General features: G+C 38.1%; 2 protein-coding genes across 2 annotated transcripts; both read right to left on the bottom strand.

The window, feature by feature from the left end:
• Positions 1-311: 311 nt before the first annotated feature.
• On the bottom strand, positions 312-12,267 carry LOC145890185 (uncharacterized). The gene is made up of 19 exons (XM_082981215.1): positions 11,659-12,267; positions 11,244-11,441; positions 10,845-10,976; positions 9,867-10,034; positions 9,137-9,337; positions 8,705-8,863; positions 8,267-8,497; positions 7,496-7,776; positions 7,109-7,252; positions 6,395-6,614; positions 6,089-6,184; positions 5,465-5,586; positions 4,863-5,057; positions 4,333-4,576; positions 3,941-4,051; positions 3,697-3,876; positions 3,014-3,183; positions 950-1,994; positions 312-629 (listed from the first exon to the last, which is right to left on the bottom strand). Exons 1-19 carry the CDS (start codon positions 12,265-12,267, stop codon positions 312-314), a joined length of 4,824 nt encoding a protein of 1,607 aa, XP_082837341.1.
• A 1,244-nt stretch (positions 12,268-13,511) lies between these two features.
• LOC145890184 (multicopper oxidase mco-like) lies at positions 13,512-18,225 on the bottom strand. The gene is made up of 13 exons (XM_082981214.1): positions 18,090-18,225; positions 17,853-18,037; positions 16,821-16,922; positions 16,342-16,473; positions 15,910-16,109; positions 15,709-15,849; positions 15,363-15,567; positions 14,683-14,936; positions 14,382-14,478; positions 14,167-14,284; positions 13,965-14,107; positions 13,795-13,900; positions 13,512-13,705 (listed from the first exon to the last, which is right to left on the bottom strand). Exons 1-13 carry the CDS (start codon positions 18,223-18,225, stop codon positions 13,512-13,514), a joined length of 2,013 nt encoding a protein of 670 aa, XP_082837340.1.
• Positions 18,226-19,582: the final 1,357 nt, after the last annotated feature.

Below are 19,582 nucleotides of genomic sequence, written 5' to 3'. Positions count from 1 at the left end.
TGTAGCTTGGTGCGACTATAAACGACCCTGCTTCGGTTAAAAGGCTATAATAGCAGTTAAGATGAAATATGTACTATCGGCAAGGAATAAAAGTCTCACAAAACAGCGCCACACAAATTTGCAGGAATGTATTCGACGACCACCACGGTTGTGTAAACAGAAAGAAAAAACAAGAACGAATCGAAGAGAAAACCACAAATATCACAGCACAGATGACACGTGCAGATCAACATAATTGTGTGAAACTGAAAACAAAGGGAATGGAACATTGGACAAATAAACACTTTGACTATCAATTTGTTGTTGCTGCGTTACTCTGTAACATGTAGAGCCGTTAGTAGCTGTGCAACAATGGGACAAGGTTTCCCATCGTTGTTCGAATACAGTTTAATGCAAACGTCTTCACCCCGAACAGACTTGACGGAACAAGTTAACACTTGGGGGCCGATGAGGGCTATCAGTGTATTAATGACGGCCGTTTCTGGAAGGTATATCTCTTCAGGATGGGGCATGTCGCTCAGAACACATTTCAATGCTTGTGCTCTGGGCTCTCGATGTTCGGCAGTGAGGACTCGAATACGTTCTTGGACGGACACGACTTCACAGGCGCCGTAATCGACGTATATTACCTAAATTGAACATTTCTCAAATAAAATTTTAGAAGAAATGGTGGATTGTCTCCACAACTGCTTGAATTGACTTAACGGCGCAGAATAAATTTGTCTCACGCCGAAGGACATGCACACATTTTGATTTTAACGAAAAAGCCAGTTTCAAAACGTCAACTACCAGGAACTGTAACCTTCTGGTAAAAAATATAAACGTTTAATTTTGTCACCCATGCCACAAGATTTCATTAAGGTCACGATCACAAACAATTAAATACTTTTACCCCAGGTTTCAGTACTTTCGTTGTAAAAAGTATATAATAATGCACAAAATTGCTTACCTTGGCGAGCCCCTGGCTCTGATAGTATTTCCTTATCTCAGCTCTGTACCAACGATCGTCGTCCGTAAACTGCGCGGCGCACGGAGTGCCTGGACGGAAATCCTCCAACTGTTTGAGACGCAATATCTCTTTCTCGCTTGGGCACAGTTCCTCAACGGGAGTTGGACGTACATACAAAATATTGTAGTTCTCAATATGTGTCACGATGCATTGGAAACGGCTGCCTGGTTTCGGAATACGAGTCTTTCCTATCCTCGATTTCGGCTTGAGGATTTTGTATTTAGGTGCAGCAGACTGGGAAATTTGTTCGGCGTCGATTTTTGCTGAAGGACACTCTGGCGGGTCTGGTGTACTGTGTTGTGTGCTCATGGATGAAGATGCTTCCTCGTCAGTTGATGACGTAAGTTTAGGGTGATTTTTCGTTTCAATTTCCTGGATGTTGCACTGCTCGTTGCTAGCTGTGCTGGCAGAAGAAGGTCGGCTGAGCAACGGCTCCTTGCACATATTATTATTATGAATAGAAATTGTCTCTCCCACATGCGAGTCATTTTCAGAGTCAACCTCAACTTCCTCGTGCAGTTCGGCATCATCAAATATACCATTTTCAAAACTTTCCGCTTCCAAAGGAGATGATTCTAAAGACTTATCAGACACATCTCCGTCATCCACTGGCTCCATTACTTTTGCATTGAGGGATCTGTTTAAAGGACTTTCTGCACAGTCATCCACGTTTAATCCACTTTCTTGTGCAACAATTTCCTGAATCTCCAGGGAATTATCATCAGGTGTGGAAGCAAGCGGAAAATCAAATTTTTCATCATTGTCAGTGGTTCCGTAGCGAGTGCTTGGGTCCATAAGATCGCTTATGCAAGGTTTCTTTAATTTTGACGCTTTTTTAGGGGTTAAAGGCTCTGAGTGGTGAGTTTCTCGAAGAAACCCTGGTTTCAAGGTTGATTTGCGGGAAGAAGATTTCAAGTTGATGGTCTCGAATTCGGATTTGTTGTTGTTTGAATTTTCGGCCAATTGGAAAGTTTGGTTTGTCACACTGAGAAAAAAAAACATGAGGCAAACCAACAGTAAAATATTCAGAAGGCAAATTTCAGTATAATAAGAAAAATGCATATGTCATTTAATCAAACACATGATTTCATGATGGCATGATTCATAAACATGGAAATTTTTATCAATATTAACATCTTGGCTATTCTTATGTTGACCACACAAGTACATTCTGGGCATGGGACAATATGGTAAAACCATTAGGTCAGTCCGTCATTCGTTGAGCCATGGGCGTATCCAGGGGGGGGGGGGGTGCGAGGGGTCCGGACCCCACCCTTTTGTGAAATATTTTGGTCTTTTTTGATAACTAAACAAACGCCACTGTATTTTTTTGTCAAAATCCGCGTGAAAACCAGAAATTTTCTTTGACGTTGACCTGAAAACCGCATCGTGCTTGCATTCGCCATTGTTTCCAAACAGGGAGCATTGTTACAGAAAACTTGGCATTGTTACCAAACATGTTGCATTGTTACGAAACAAAGGTCATTTTTCGTCAGTTTACGGACGAAACGTCGTTTTTCAGTGGCCACGTTGCAATGACAAGCGGAAGCGGTTTACTTGCGTGAAAGTCAATTAGTTTAGTTGTTAAACTTTGAAAGCAGTAGTAAGAACACTACGGCGCAAGCACTATACGGCAAAACCTCGCATCGAGTGTCCCATAGCGTTACACAATTGCGCAAGCCAGAAAGCCACCGTTTATATGACGATTGGCGCGAACACCGGCGTTCGTATTTTGCGATTCTCGCCCACAATTAACCTTAGTTTATACCTGAAAATCGGGGAATTCCATAAAAAATTTGGACCCCCCCATTAAAAATTCCTGGATACGCCCCTGCGTTGAGCTATTATAGGCAAACTTACAACAACAAAAATAAACAATCAACAGCAGTATGGCATTCCTTAACAACAATATGTGTAAATTGGCAAGAAATTAACTAGTAAATAAGCACGATGCTTAATCAATCCTATATTTATATTAATGATATGGATATACAATTCAACTACCATTTAAACATTCCAGTCTTGCAAGGCAAAGCAACTCCATTCATAACCAATTCCTTGTTGACATTTGTTTTCATTTCACCATCAACAACAAACAGATCAACAGGTACTGGGTGTTTATTTAAGTCGTCCTCATTACACAGCATTTGGCATTCTTTGCCAACAATTAGGTTCTGCAACAAATTAGATACAGAATTTGAGATATCAAGAAAGAGACATGCCTCACACTCAGTAAGTATAGCACAGTACTTCCCAAAAGCTCTTTATCGAGGGCTGCAAAGCATGTTACCATTTGTATGGGTCAGTTTAAGTCTAAAGTTCACGTTAAAGTACCTTATAGGTAGAGATAGATCGATAACATTACATTTTAAGGGTTAGCAAAGTTGCTGACTGCAAGAGCCATCTATCGATTCACATATTTCATTTCCCTTTAGTACAAAACACAACAAATTATCATTGTATTAGGAGGTTCTATTTGAATATGCGATACTGATGATGCCTGCAAACACAGGCGAAATATATATGTCAGAGAAACTTTAACAGACAGACTACTCAGGATTATTTATAATATTTTGTACTTGGATGTAATTTTATTTCAACCTCCAAAAAAAATGTAATTGACCATTCACCCAGTTAACAAACATACTTTCCACATTGCCAACCAAACATATTTTCTGTAAATATACCTGCAAAACCTCACAAGCAGTTGTTGTCCAATGTTCACTTCCCCCTGCCGGGTAAATATACTTTAAAGTGCACGGAGTCGTCATTGGGTCGGTGCAACGATACTCATCAGGAATTGGCTTAACACACTTTGTTTCCACTATCTCCTTGCTGCCAAAATCTAGTAGCTTCACTTCAAAATTCTGAAAATTAAAATCTACTCTATAGAGATGTACTGAAAACAGTGGGAATGCACACAGGTCATACATTTTTATGGAATTTATTTTCAATCTTCCCTCTGCACCATCTTTTCTCTGTACTTGAGTAAATGGCACAAACATCCCCACATTCCCAAATCATTTCTTCGGACAGATCATTCTTTAATTGCCAAATAACAACACCAATAGTAGCATAACAGTTGATTCTTCTTTCAAACAACTTTTTATTGATAATTTTAGAATCACCTTGTGAAAATGGGAAGATTTATATGTGTAAATATAACATATAAGCCATAGCACAAAAAATTTACAAATAAATCAAAGCTATAAACTGTTTATTAGATGATTGCAATAGTCTCAGTAGTGCCTGCAATGCTAACTTGAGAATATCAAGAATATAGACATTCATCTTATTACACAGACATGCATTTTTACACCTACCTTTAAAATTGTCAAGTGTTGGTGCAAATCTCGAACCAGACGATTACACTCTGTCCACTGTTCCATTGTTTGGACATAAATACAAGACGGTGAGTCAGCATATGTGACAGTCACAAATACTTTGTCATCTTCATTTTCCTGCAGTGAATTAGTTTGAGGCGATTGGCCTGGTGTTGAAAGCAAGCACGAGGCGTCGGACACAACTTTGCTTTCATCTTCTGTGGCTGGCAAATGTGAAATCTTGCTTATAATTTCTTCAGTTTTAAAGAGAAAATCATAAAGAGCATGTAGAAAACCAAGTGATTTGTAGTTATGCAAAGACCAGTGTTGTCTAAGCATGTGCAAGGAAATTAGAATTTTAGCATTGAAAAAAATCAGTTTTCCTTCTTCAGGTCACAATTTTCTCATATATAAAGATACTAACACCTAAAAATACTTCTCATTTTATGTGTTTAACAATTTCATCAAGTTGTGATGCACACAAGGTGAACCCCAGTAAGGATGGGCCAATTTTTAACATAACTCAATACTTTGTTTCAGAAAATGAAAGCATACCAACAGCATGTGTATGATTGGTCCCAAACTGTGTAATGTTTCGCACAGTGAGACCAACAGCAAGGCCTTCATAAACCAGTCTCTCATTGATGGAAAGAACATTTTCGCTCTTCTCCTGATAGTCCGAAGAGTCGAACAGCTCCACGAAGTAACAATCATCCCTCATAGATCTAAAGATAAACATTTAACTTAAATACATTACGAGGTTTTCGGGCTTCGCAGCCAAGGCATTGCAGCCAAGCTGGATCAGCCACTTTTTCCTGACAAGTCGGAGCAAGATTTGAAAAAATCAAGCTCCCGGTGAGGTTTGAACTTATGACCCTGGGCTAACCAGGCCCAACGCTCTACCAACTGAGCTACTGACAGGAGCTCAGTAGTTTCAGGGGTAATATTGATGTACACTGGTGTGCACAACTTGCCAGGCAACCGTCACATATACATAGGGGATCTCTACCACCGTATCGGGTGGGGCGATCCTGCCTGTCATGCAATTGCATGTAATATTACTGCGTTTAATTTAAATATGTAGAATTTAAAGAATACATTAGTTTGTATTGTAATCCTCTGTACCTCTTACCTTACATACATCAATAAAGAACGGTCATCAGCTGCAAGATCAATGAATCTTTCATTTGCTTCCCTCGTCCACTCATTTTCACCCCCAAAAGGATGAATGTCAGCCAACTTGCATTCCAATGCCTGAGGACATAATATTACTATTTGTGCACGATAGTATTTTTTGTGCATTATTTTATGCTGAAGTACGTAAGATACTGCTGAGGTTTGGTTGAATCAGTCCATATTAAATTTTCAAAACTCTGCTTTCATTTACATATTTTGCTTATTTTTGAAAGTGCGTATATTTTTTCAGAAGAAATCAACTGGCCCATGTTGCAGAAAATATTAAAATGGGTGGTTGGCGGATTTCACCAATAAATGACATCACCCCTCACAAGAGCAATATCAACTAACTATCTGTGATGTCATCCAAGTAAGCTGTCAGTAATTGTGGAGCAAGAACAGCCACAACATTTTATTGAAATAATGATGGTATAAGTGTTTGTCTCTCACTCTTAGTAAGACATATCCTGTGTTTCTGCAATACAGGCCAGCTTTTTTGTTCGCAGGATTTTGAGTAAATCCAATAATGATGTTTTCAACACATATTTTTGTTTAAAAAATGTTCCTAATCACAACATACCTGTCGAGGGAGCTTTAAAAACTCATCAGGTATCTTTAATGTATCAATCAGCTTTACAATGTCATCATTTCCGTAGTCAACAAACAGCACTTTCACCTACAAACCAATAATATGGTCAATATTTTACATTGTTTGCATGACTATTATACACATTTTTTTACAGAATAGTTTTTGCAGTTTTTATTGGACATATTGAAAAACTCAGCCAGTCCCAAACAAAACAATTAGGGAAATGTTGTTAACACAAGACAAACTCTCAGAGTGTGATTTGCCAAAATCTACATCACATCTTATATATATATATACCTTTTGTTCTTCCTTCCACACTTTCATGACTGTGGCTCGGTACCATGCTTTGCAAGGGGCATATCTCGCCAGACAAAGCATTCCTTCATAAGGAAACATGACTGTAAATGGAGCAGATGGATCCAACTTTGCCCTGGCCTTTTTGTTGGCAAAATCTTGGATTTTGTTGGTAAGGGATTCAAGATATTCAGCGTGGCTGTCTAGTTGTTGCACAAAAAACCTACAAAAAAATAAATGCACAAACTAACTTTTTATGAATTGTGTATAAGCTGCAGACAGATGGCCACTGTTTCGACCTAAAATGTCTCATCAGTGCAGCTGGTGTGACTTTCAGACGACTTTGCTGACCAAACGGCCAAGCAAAGACTTCCACTTTGTGGTGACTATACAATCACCGTTATCCGTTGGGGTCCAAACTAGGTGCAACCTTACAGTGAAAACAAGGTGGAAACACTATGGCCAAGCAAAGCTCAACCAATAGTACCACCAAACTTTTTATGCTTTGCTGTGATGTGTTTCTACAACTACGTCAGAAAACATTTTGTGCAGAAAAAACATACCCAGTGAAATTTTTACATTAAGTATGCAAGTTGTCACCCTACCCTGACATTTTTTGGTTATAAACTATGCCTTGTTTATGAATATAAGAATAACAGTTCACAACATAAATTTGGAAAAAAGTGACATTTTGTCATTCTTAATACATTGTCACACCTGTCGATGGAGCGAAAATCACTCAGTGTAACATTGATGTAGGATCGAGGCATGAGAACAGTTGGTTGCAAATACTCTCTTGCTCTGACTGACTTCGCATTAGAAAGTTGTACATCAGACACAGGCACTTGCTCTGTGCTGTATCTGCGGAAAGAGTAACATGTTTTTGTTTGACAGGGAAGGATATGAAAAGCAATTTTTATGCACAAAATCATTGGATATCCCAGAACAGAGCACGAAAGCATTAATTGAGATTTAATGTATCATGGTATAAAAACATAAATTATATATTTATACATATTTTTTTGGGCAGTTTTTCTCGTTTTATCTTCTGGCCTAAGGAAAAAATACTGTTTAAGCTTGTCACCACCACTACCATATACTTACTTGGCTAAATTCAAAAAAAGAAGAGCATCCCGAACAGAGACAGGAACATCCTTGTCTATTTCCTCCGGAGCTGGTTTATGCAGATCCACAAACCTTCTGCCGGCTTCTCTGGCAAAAGTGGTCATAAGCACAGGACGATCTCTAATCATTCTGAAGAAGTTGTTGTGAGCTTCATGCGACCAATCACTGCCATCAGCAGGACAAATTCCTCCCAACGTGCAAAGAATTGCAAGTGATGGGATTCGATGAAGGGTGCGTGGCAACCAACGAAGGCAAGAAACCTGAAAACCACAAAGGCAACCACTGTTTTTGTTTGTACAAATTGATTGATTTTTAATGACATTTGGGGTAATTATTGATAGTTTCTGGGGTAATAATTGACATAAGACTTCTTGAAAATGACCATTCATAGATACAGAGAACCATCGAAAGATAATAAAATCACTAAAAAACAATCCTTAAAATTTTGTGTAGAAAAAGGAAATATCTGCTGCTTGATGCTGACCAAGCTTTCTTACAATGTAACCACAGGGAATTAGCAATAAAAACTGCATTTTGTTAAGGTATATACAAAAAATTATGAACACAAAAAACTGCAGTAATTTATTGTTAAATTAGTTTTGTAAGTTATACTATCATGGTAGAGTAAGAGCAGCATAAAACAAATCATGTACAGGTATCACAAACAGAATAAGGCTTATAATGATAGAAAACTTACAATTAACCATAATTTCAGGCAAGCAGTTTTTGTTTTATTGTAAAAAAGTGAACCTTAGTACGTTCGTTGTTGCCATAGTCAATGTAGTGGATCTCAACTTCGTCATCCACTCCAGCTGTAAGTGGGTCGAACAATATTTCTGTGTCGTCATGGCATAAGGAATTTCGAAAAACTTTTACAACTCTGGCACGATACCACTTGCACTTAAAACAACCAACGCAGAGCTCACCAACCCTTAGACTTGTTGGCAACTCATCATGGTGGGGGGGCCGTACACTAAACACCTGTACGTAAAGCATTAAAAAAAATAAATATGTATACTGTAATATTAAATACAATTGTCACATACATTTTATTTGTAAGTGTCACTGTGTATTCAGGCTTATGTATTGTTAGCATTAGACAAAATATAGCTGGGGATACTGCAGTATTTCCTCTACATAATAAATGTTCCAATCAAATAAAAAATAAATCACACACAAATTACTTACTTTGAGAGTTCTTTCAATAAGGGAAACTTGTTTTCCATCATGTGCTCGTTGCACATAAAATTCACCAGGGTTTTTAATCCACCTTACAAATACAAGCTCCTGGTTGTGAGCTGGGGGAACCTGGATAATTCGGATCTTCTGCTTCATCCCAACATCAATCTGAATAAAATCCAGTAATTCTCCCAATATTAAAAAGCAAATCTCTAAAGAAAATTTACAAAATAAGTGCTCAGTTAAAATCCTGTTCTAAAAAAAAATTCTTTTCAGAAAAAAAACCTGATACCAGTTGCAGTAGTAAGTTTTTTGATAAAGAAGTTTTATTTGGTTCATACAAGTCTGCCTGTATTTTGAATAGGTCATGTAAATTTTCTGTGTGTACACATGGATTTTAAAAATAAATACCATTTCAGTAATTAATCAGTACACAGTAACCTGAATAAGATTTTCTGACAAAACAGAGCTGGTGTCAGAAACACTGTTAGTTTCATCTTTACTGCAGGTGAGTTTAAGCTCCTCCTCATTGGGACAAGTGATAGAATATTTGAAGTTGCACGTATCATCAATTGATCCCCAGTTCTTGGATGCATCAATCGAGTCATCATGGAATTGCAGAATAAATCTAAATTCACTATACTATGTAAATCTACATGCACCAGATTTTAAGGTTCACAGGCTTCGCAGCCAATGCATTGCAGCCAAGCTGGATCAGCCACTTTTCCCGACAAGTCGGAGCAAGATTTGAAAAATCAAGCTCCCAGTGAGGCGACCCTACGCTAACCAGGCCCAACGCTCTACCAACTGAGCTACAGGAGCTCAATGGCTTCACAGGGTATATTGTGGCCAAGGTACACTGGTGCACAAGCGCACAACTTGTCAGGCGACCTTCACATGCGTAGAAGATCTCCACCACCATAATCAGACAACGCAGAAGTAATACCATGCTTTTGCATGTCCAGATTTTACCACATTATTTTTCAATATCTTGCCTGTAATTCTACTTTGAAATGCTATATTGTGTTTCAGAAATATAGCAAATACGTTTTTTTTATAGTGAGCTACAGACAGGGTTTTGACCTAAAAGGTCTAATAAGCTTTAAACACATGTATAGACCAACTTGTAGTGTTTGTTCTTCGCAATGCAGACAAACCTGCTTTCATCGACAACACAAACACTTGCTTCCGAATCTTTGTTGGCTGATGTCTCACTCTCATCACTTTTGATAGGGACTTTGTTAAGAACGCATGGTATTTTGTACACTTCCTTCAGCTCTGAGAGGGTTTTGAAAGGATCAATCACCACAGGTTCTGGGGCATTTTCCACATTTATGATCTGCAACAATGCCAGAGTAGTGCACAACTGAAGATGATTTCTCAAATAATTTCAAATTTTGCAAGCTTATTAGTAACTTATATTATATACCCCTCAACCATTATTGTTAACTTGGAGATTTTGCTCAAAAGTGTAATGGGCCAAACTGTTGTGATGCCCCAAATGTAATGTGACATCACAAAAGCGAGCATATGCCAATTTGGTGGGGTAGATGTATTCAAAAAAGTGTGCTCACTTTATAACCTTGCTATGAAAATTTATAACAGAATGGAACAAAACACACAAACTGGACATACACAAGAATTAGGTTTCGAAAACTGTTCAGTTTAGCATTAAATCCCACTTTAGTTTGCGAAATTTACTCACTGACTGAGGCACAAAACTTATTTAAAAACTATGCAAAAAAGGATAATTGGTGATATATTTACGAGGAAATTTAAAGGATTCATAAAGCGATGTTGGTCATTTTGCATCCCGCGATGTTTCACGCTATTGAATTAATTCATAAACGAAACTTTTATGTACTGTGGGAAGAGCACAGGTATACAAATGATGGGGGCTGGCCCCTGACATAAAAAACATGGGGATGCCTCTGGGCCCCAGGATCTCTGCGCCAATTGTGGTCACTTTGTACAAAACCTATTTTATCACTGTATGATTGTTTGGGTAAGTCCAGTGGAATATGGACCCATTCCTAGACATGATTGACATCTGGTTCTATCCAGTCATCATGTTAATCCAATTATAACCAAACCTTGCTATGTTCAGATTACAAGCCCAAATAAATTTCAACAAAACCAATAATCAAACCATATTGGCATCAGAAAGTGAATTTTGGACTCTTAGAAGGTTATTTGATGCTGCATCGCGGTATGTAAGAAGCTTCTTGACATGACTAGCAGATATTCTATCCACCTCCACCATTAGGTACAGAAACGTTGCCTACAAAAAAAAAAAAAATATGTTAGAATGTAAATTTGTCATGAAGTAATGTTAAATTGTAAGTTAACTTTGTCATTGTTCTAATATTCATAACTTTTAATCTTTGTTAAAAATATTTTTCGCAATATATATACGTATCTTACTTACCTAGTTTATTTGTGTATGTAAAGAATTTATAACCTCCCATGTGTTTTACACATTTTTGGCACTTTTTCATGTAAGGTAATAATATGCCAACCATAGTTATTATTAATAACATAATGGAACCTGCACAGATCCAACTATGTATAAAAATCGTTTTATCAGATTTTCTGCTTTTTCCTGTGCTTCCAGTTTTGTTTCTGCCACTTCCTCATCGATTTGTGTCATGAACTGTTTCAGTTGGTTCATAACTGGTGCAGCAAACTGAACAGCCTCCAATAAATCTTCTGTCATTTCTCCAGACTTTTCACGAAGGGAGATTATCTGTTAAAAACACACGCCATAAAAAAAAATTGCGGTATGGTTGGGTATTTTAAGAGTTTAAATGTATATGCATCAATGGAATAAGAATGAAATAAATGTTTTGACATTTTACTAATGCAACCAAGACAGCAAATATTTTATCCCAATTATAGTATATATACACAGAGAAATTGCAATTTTACAAGAAATATTAAAGATATATAAATCTTAACCAGACCTTGTGCTCAGCGTGCTCTGCACCAATGCACTTTCTACAAATCAACTTCTCATCTTCCACACAGTAATGCTCCATCAAGGAATTGTGTTTGACACAGTTCAGGGATGACAGGTCTTGCTCACTGTGATGGAATGGAATTCCCTGATGCAACCGCAGAGGCCGAGGACTACGATGTGTGATCTCAAAGCAGTGTGCACAAAAGCTTACTCCACACTGCAAGCAACTCATCACAGCATCGTCCTTTACACACTCTGAGCACTTTTGCCTGACAGTTTTGTTGCCATGTCCTTTCCTCTTTTCAATCACTTGCACCAAGGTCTTCAGGTTCATCAGGTCCAGAGAATTTGAAGGCATATTCAGCATTCCTAGCACAGCAACGTTGGGAAAGAGATCTTTAACCTTCATTTTGTCATATTCACATTTTGTTTTCTTCTTGCAACTTGGACATTTAAATATTTTTTCCACACCAGAGTCTCGCACTACACACTTCTCACAAAATGTGTGTCCGCATCTTAATAGTATTGGCACAGCAGGTGCAAACAAAATGTCTGAACCAGTCTTTGGAAGTGCATATTTTCGACAACACTTCGGGCATTTTACATTATCCATCTTCCCAAAGTTATGGATTTACTACCAATGAACACAAAACATGACACAACCTGGTTTATTTGTGATCATAATACAGTTGAGTGCAATTCTGCACTGCACTACACCCCATAATTTAACATTTAACCTTTGTACACTGGGAAACTTTTGTTTATTCTTTTCTCAGTGAAATATAATCTTTACAAGTAACTGCCCTAAGAAAAGTTTAATAATTCCCAGCACAAATTTTTGGACAAGATCATATTGTAAAAACGCCAATAAAAATGTGATTTTTACATTCATGATTTCGTCTTGTATATAGTTGAAGTCTTTGCATATCTCAAATCTCAAAGTGCGTCTGCATTTTATCTCTGCGTCTGTGGTCCCGCCAAATTTTCTGGTCGCATTTTTAAATGTATTCGTTCAGCACGTGGGCAGTCAGTGCGATGCAAACCGGGTTGAATTTGTTATTTCGCACAAGTACATTTTGACCACAAGAAGCCCATTTATTTACAACCACAAGTAAAAAATCATATCATGAAGAAAAACTGAACGGGATTCGAAGCCAGGTTTTCCAAGGATTAGATCCCGGTCTGGTAAAAAAAAAAACGCACACGAGCATCGAGCGGCCGCGTTCTTTTCAATAACACATTGCCTTTTCGACACAAACATAAATCGACCCTGGTGAACAAACAATTTGATTTGTTGAGTGTTTAGTAAATAATTTTGGGGTATCTGTTGGGAATAATTGCCGCTTATTAAATTGTTCCGTTTTTGGAGCAAAGGATTTTGCCTTATTTCGATACATGATCTCCGAGTATATTCATGCATGATCCGGTGATACCAGTTCTGTATTCAGTATGGTTCATCCCCGTATCCAGAATCCAGAATCCAGAATTATGTTGAGATTAGGTGGTGCAAATAGTATGATCTTATATGATTACCCCGTGACATTTATGCTGATGCGGGCATAAATATCCGACAGGAAAATACAATTGAAAAATGTTATTTATAGATGGTTTTTCATCATTATGACATCATCGGCGATAGGCCACTATCAAGCACAAAATGATGGCAAGAAGAGACCTAAACAACGAATGAATCTTGGTGTCACGTTTTTGGGACAAAAACAGATAAACAAAGTCTTGTAAATACAGTAATGAGGACTAATAAAGTTTATCCAAGAAATGGGTGGCTTCATTTTAAGTTTTGAAGAAGATATTTTGCTCGCCAACTGTTATTCTTTAAACAGAAACGAAATACCTACATTACCTGTTTCGAGCATGGCTGTTTGCTTTACTTGTTGTTTTATCAGACGCTGGAACATCTGTCACAGAAACCGTGGATGTTGTATTTGATGCAGGGCAAGGGTCAGGCATGTCAATGTAAGGATATGTATCACATTCATCGCAAGTGGTTGGGTATGAATTCCCTGACGCGATCGCAGCTTCCAGATCAGCTCCTGTATTAAAAAAGGTAATTACAATTCATCTCTTTGAAAATGTACACAAAATTACAAACTACAAAAAATGTTGAGTCTATAGGCTATACCTTGTGGAACAATTTCTGCAGTCAACATCATACCGGCGTCTTCGTGACTTAGTATATGACAATGCATTACAACTGTACCAAGAAATTTGTGAGGAAAAAATCTTATCTGGAAACCATAAAACAATGTTTGGTATGGTAATAATGATTTTGCTTGGTGTAGAATGACTAACTGTAATGTTAGATAGGGGAGGCACCCAAACTACGTCACGAAATTCCCCTGCTTCTGCGTAACCAATTGTCCCGCTTCCTCCTGCCAGCCAGCGTTCATGATGACCATCAAATTGTTGTTCCGGATACGGGATATAGTGGGTTGCTGAACAACGCGCCATGTTATTGGCACACCGTTGTTGCCGTGGTAACAAGGATACTTACGATCGTAATTCGAGTGTTGATAAAAACAAGTTTCCTTTTCTCGGTTATACAATTTCCAATCCAAAGTAAAAATATCAAACGCTCCTATTGGGCCCGTGTACGATTGGAAGTTGATAATCTTTGAAGGGAAATGTGTTGAATTAACTTTTGCCGTTTATGAAAAACGTGACACTATACACATATTTCGCTGTAACGAACAGTTACTTGCGTCATACTTGGAAATGATTGACGTGAATATGAATCGGATGCCCGAGAGAAGGGGAGGTGTTAACAATTTGCCATTCCTGTATTGAATTCACTTCCATCTTGTACCTGACAAATATTAAAAGAACGTGCAATAGCTAAATACCACAAGTATTCAACGCATAGAAATTTACACAGAACTGGAATATGAATAATATGACGCAAAATCAAGAATGATAGCCTCTATTGTCACAGCATAGACAGAACTACAAAAAGATAGACCTATACAGTCTACACCACTTGCCACTGCTCACGTGACTTTACAACGAGTACCTGTAATTTTCTTCGCCAGTAAAAAGATCTCGGTTGAGACCGTAACGAGCAGCCAATTCCAAAACCCATCTCCCGCCAATTTCATCTTCAGTGACGTTTAAAAAATCACCAATGAAATCCGGTCGTCTTGGCAACTTGGTGTCAATCTCTGTGAAATTTTCCGCTCCCTCTACATTGATGGTTAGAAGCGTTCCGTTCCAGCGTATTGCGGGTCCAAGTGACGCAGAGTCTTCTGAAGCGGCGTTGGAACGCAGCTATAATACCACTGAGTTTGATGGAGTCATACCGGCATGTGAACCTACCTTATTGACCTACGCTGATTTTGCCAGTGTTTGTTTTGTGCAACTTCAGTTTAGTTTTTCTATCTACTGTCAACATTAGTATTTGACTGATTATTTAATACCTGAACTGTTATCTATAACCCTTGGAAATATAAAATGTTCGTCAAAATTGGCACGCAAGTAAATTACAGCAGTTTTGTGCAAACTTTCGAACAACTTTTAATTTGATTTCTGTGAGCTGTATACAGATGGCCACTGTTTCGACCGATAAGGTCTTATCAGTGCAGCTCGCTGTGTCACATTGACGACTTTGACGACTAAAACGGCTGATTGGTTTGTACAAGTTTTTCCAAGCAAATATAAGCTGTTGTTTAGGCACCTGTATGTGGGCCAACTTACTACATAAGTTCCAGGCTTGTCACACATCACAAGCCAGTCGCAACGTGCCGCAGTCATTAGAAACGTTTTGTTCATTCGTTGCTTCCTGGCTTCGTTTAAATAAACGCCGTCTATAGAAATCTCATACACTTCACATGCAATTTGACCACTTGTGGCATCAACGAGCTCAACTTCAAGTGGAGGGCCGCCACCAGCGTTCGCCATTCTGCAATATAAACAACTTTCTTCAAAAAACGAATGATGATTTGATACAAAACTGTTAAAATTGAGTTATATGATATGTTACATAGTCCCAAAAGTATAGAATTTAAACAATGTAACGTCCTTGCACTTTCTCTCTTTATACCTGAATCTTTTCACTTGGCCAGTTGTCATGTTTAGTAATGGTGCAACTTGACCGTTTGTTGTGAAATAATCGAATTCATTGTCAACGTTTTCGACCCACTGTCGGAAAGTTCCTCCACTCGAAACGTTGTAGAGACGCAAACTACCAACGAGAATAAAAAACCTTAACAAACTTTCATAAACAAACTCAAATAGTTCTCACTCTTCAACAAGATCACCAATTTCCTCCTGGATTAATGAAAACGGAGTTTTTTCAATAGTATCGACATAAAGTAATGTGGGTTGGAAAAGAAGCTGGACGTCATGCTCACAGTTAAAGGGACACGATACCGACTTCAGTTGCTCGCTTAAATCTGCTTCTTCGTCTTCGACTATTATAAACCCTGCCATTCCGCTGTGAACCTACAAACGTAAAAATAGAAGTTGACCTGCGCAGCGGTGAGGGTTGCCACCCTCTATGAACCATCAAATGCGTATTAATGGTAAAAGTTGATTGTATTTTCTTATTTCAGTAACAACAGCGGCAAAAGTCGAACTGCGAGAACGACTTCATGTTCTGGTTATTACAAATTTTCCATTCATCTAGATATTTTCTGACATGTCTTCGTAAATTGCTGTCAAACATCTGACTTACTTGAAACTCGGTGGAGCCATGGAGATGGGGGTGGTACCAAAACGTTCCTGATGGGTGATCTGGTTCAATTGAGTATTTGTAAGTGAATTCCTCTTCTGGGTAAATGTGAACAAACACGTTGTCGCTAGGAGCCTGACAAAAAGCGTGTAACACAAATATGGAACACCAGCATATGCCTAACGTTAGGAACATAACTCACAGCGTTGTAAATCTTAGAGAAAAAAACAATATAACCTATGTATAGCTGATTTAATTGAGATTCATTTTAAAACGTTCCATATTGCTAATACTACATGTTTTTGCGATTGTCAATGTCGAGTTTTCGCATTGAAAATGATTGTAGATTTTATTGAAACGTTTCCAAATGAATTTCACGTCAGCCATATCGGCTATATTGTTTACATGTTCAATGTAAAATGTTATGCGTTGGATTACAGCAGTTCCAAAAACAATGTTTGAGTGTTGCAAATAACGATTACCTGACTTCCGATATGGAGACCGTGGGTGTGAAGGTTCGTACTGTTTGGAAACCGTTGTTGGAATTGTCCAAAGTTTGGATCAGGCCATGTTAGTTTATTCATCTGCAACAGGTAAGCATAACACAAATGAGGATGCCCGTCGAACATGCTTTTCGCGTAACTTTTTAAGATCGAAGTAATTGCCAATATTTTACAAACACTGTTTTTCAAACATAGTGCTATTCTTATCGATTCCCCGTTTCTTGCATTTTTCTTACGTTTTTCTTGCATTTTTGTATTTTATGCGCTTGACGTATTATTGTTGATACATAACCCTGAAGAAGTCTCGCCGGATGGTGGACGATGCGTTATCAATAAAACTTATTTGCCAGAAGAACAATTCTTATCAACTTTTTTGCAACTTTAAGAACTTTAAGCACTTAAAAAAGTTAGCATAATATCATTTTCATTTTCCAACAATTTCCCTTCACAAAATTGGCAGAAATGACTGAAAAATATTTCATGAATCACAAAAGAAGTATTTTAGGAAAAGTTTCTTCCCGATTATTCTGCGTGTTAAACCAGGGATTCCCAAACTGGGGTCCGCAAGAACTGCAAGGGGGTCCGTAATGATACCTCAAAAACAATTAGTACGTTTTATACAGTGCGTATAAGCATTAATCACCGCAGTAATTCATGCCTGGATTGGTTTCGTAAGCTTTACAATACGTATATTGTACAATTACTCATTGCAGAAAACACTTTTGAATGGTTCTTGCACTATTGTTGTATCTTACGATCTCAAAATTGTTTAAAATTTTTTCTTTCTTTCGTTTCTTTTACTACGCGTCTGAAGAATTCACACTTACCGCTATTTTGATATTCGTTATTGCTGATATTATTTGTAGTATTTTCAACGATAATTAGGTTGCAAAATGATGTGATGTAAGACAGGGGGTCCGAGAAAAAACAGGTTTACAAAATGGGGTCCGCGACCAAACAATTTTGTTAACCCTGTGTTAAACTATTAAATCAACAAACATAGTTACTGACCAGTCGAACTTTGACGCTGTCCCCTTTTCTGATGTTCCATGTTGGACCACATATTGATCCGTTGTACATCCTCCTCCTTAATGTCATCCAATCCACGACAAAATCTCCAACATCCACAACCAAAACCATCTCCAAAGTTCCGTTATTGGAGAAAACTTGTGGTGGTTCTACCAGATATTCCCCTCCTGCAGAAAGAAAGATTAATAAAAACACAAAACCTTCCAATAAGTCAAATACCTTTTAGTGGACACGGGTGAGAGAAATTGCAAGTGGTCTCTCTTCCTGGTGGCATTTTTTCCACTAGTTGTTGGCTTTGAACTTCATCCGACAAGCTGCCAATCGCAAATACCAACAGGACCACGCAATAATTCATTTTATTTTTTGGATTTACACCTAAAAGAGTGCAATGCTTTAAATTTGATATTACCCTTCATTACTGGTAAGTATGGTTCATTTCAGCCAAAAATGTGTTGTGTGGGATTTGAACTAAATTGCTTACTTCGTGTTTTGCGGTGTGTACTCGCAACGCGGTAAAATCTTTTTGACTTGATTATGGTGGTGGTTACATGAAAACGCCAAGGAAAATGACGTTGTATAACGGTCCACTCCAACCGTCTAGCTCCAGTAGGTCAGTTTCGTGAGTGAACAAACCTACAAGCTTCACCGAATGCGTGTTTTTTCGTGTCCCTATTTAACTTGTTCTAGCTTATGTGCAACAATACTTTTCTGGGACCATCTACTGACTTAACCTTTATAATTCTATCGGTGCTCATGTCATTTCATTTCTTTGTATATCGTTCATCTGCGTAATTGTTTTTTTGCGCAAAATACACATGATTTGATTTTATTTTTCACACACTTCATTTTTCAGAAAAATTCTGTTTCTTTCTACTTCTTGGTCGCACGTAACAAACTAGTCAAATAGTTTTCAATTCTTTCCGCAAAACAAAGTAGTCATCACTTTATCCTGCGAGAAGGGGATTTTTATGGAGCAATTCCTAGATGACATGGGGGCCTTGTCTTTCTGTCAAATCTTGCCCACAAAATATGTCGCTGCTAGCCAACTGGTAAGCTAGCTGGTGGTTTGTTTAGGGGAGCCCAGACGAGTAAATGTTTACCGGACAAATAGGGATACATGCGATTTGTCGGGTTGATGTCTGATGGACGGCACGAGGCTTGGTGATTGGAATGCAAGTTCTTCTGTGCTTAATCGAGCGTGGCTTCCATTCTTTGCGTTTACTGGTTGGCATGTTATCATAACTGTGCGAAATACATTCTCAATAAAAAGCAAATATAAGTTATAATGCCGATAAGATAAACATCGGATAGATAATTTGGATAGCGAGGTTTTCATGGGCTAAAATTTACCAAGAAGCAGCACATAGGGTTACGCATGACATCGCCGGCGACTTCTACACCGCAAACTTTTCAAAACGCCTTTTAAATTAAATGCCGATACCGTGGTGCCTACGTGACTTTCTATATTGCTGAACTTCGACATGTGGAATAACACTGGTCAAACATTTACCGAGCGCTTGGTGCATGGACTTGGAAAAGTAGATTGCATGACCGCAACAGGCTGGCATGCAGCCTATGCTGTAGAGATGTACGCGATTCAAAAGTGTCTGCCGAAAATTTTGGTCAAAACGAAGAAATAGTGTTTAGGCAAAGAAATGAGAAAATTCAATCTTTCCATAATTCCAACAAATCAAAGGTTATCCATAACCCGT

Source organism: Ascidia mentula, chromosome 2 (genome assembly GCF_947561715.1).
Source record: "Ascidia mentula chromosome 2, kaAscMent1.1, whole genome shotgun sequence".
NCBI classification, from domain to species: Eukaryota; Metazoa; Chordata; class Ascidiacea; order Phlebobranchia; family Ascidiidae; genus Ascidia; species Ascidia mentula.
Note: the sequence above shows the minus strand (reverse complement) of the source record. Positions and strands in the feature narration are given on the sequence as shown.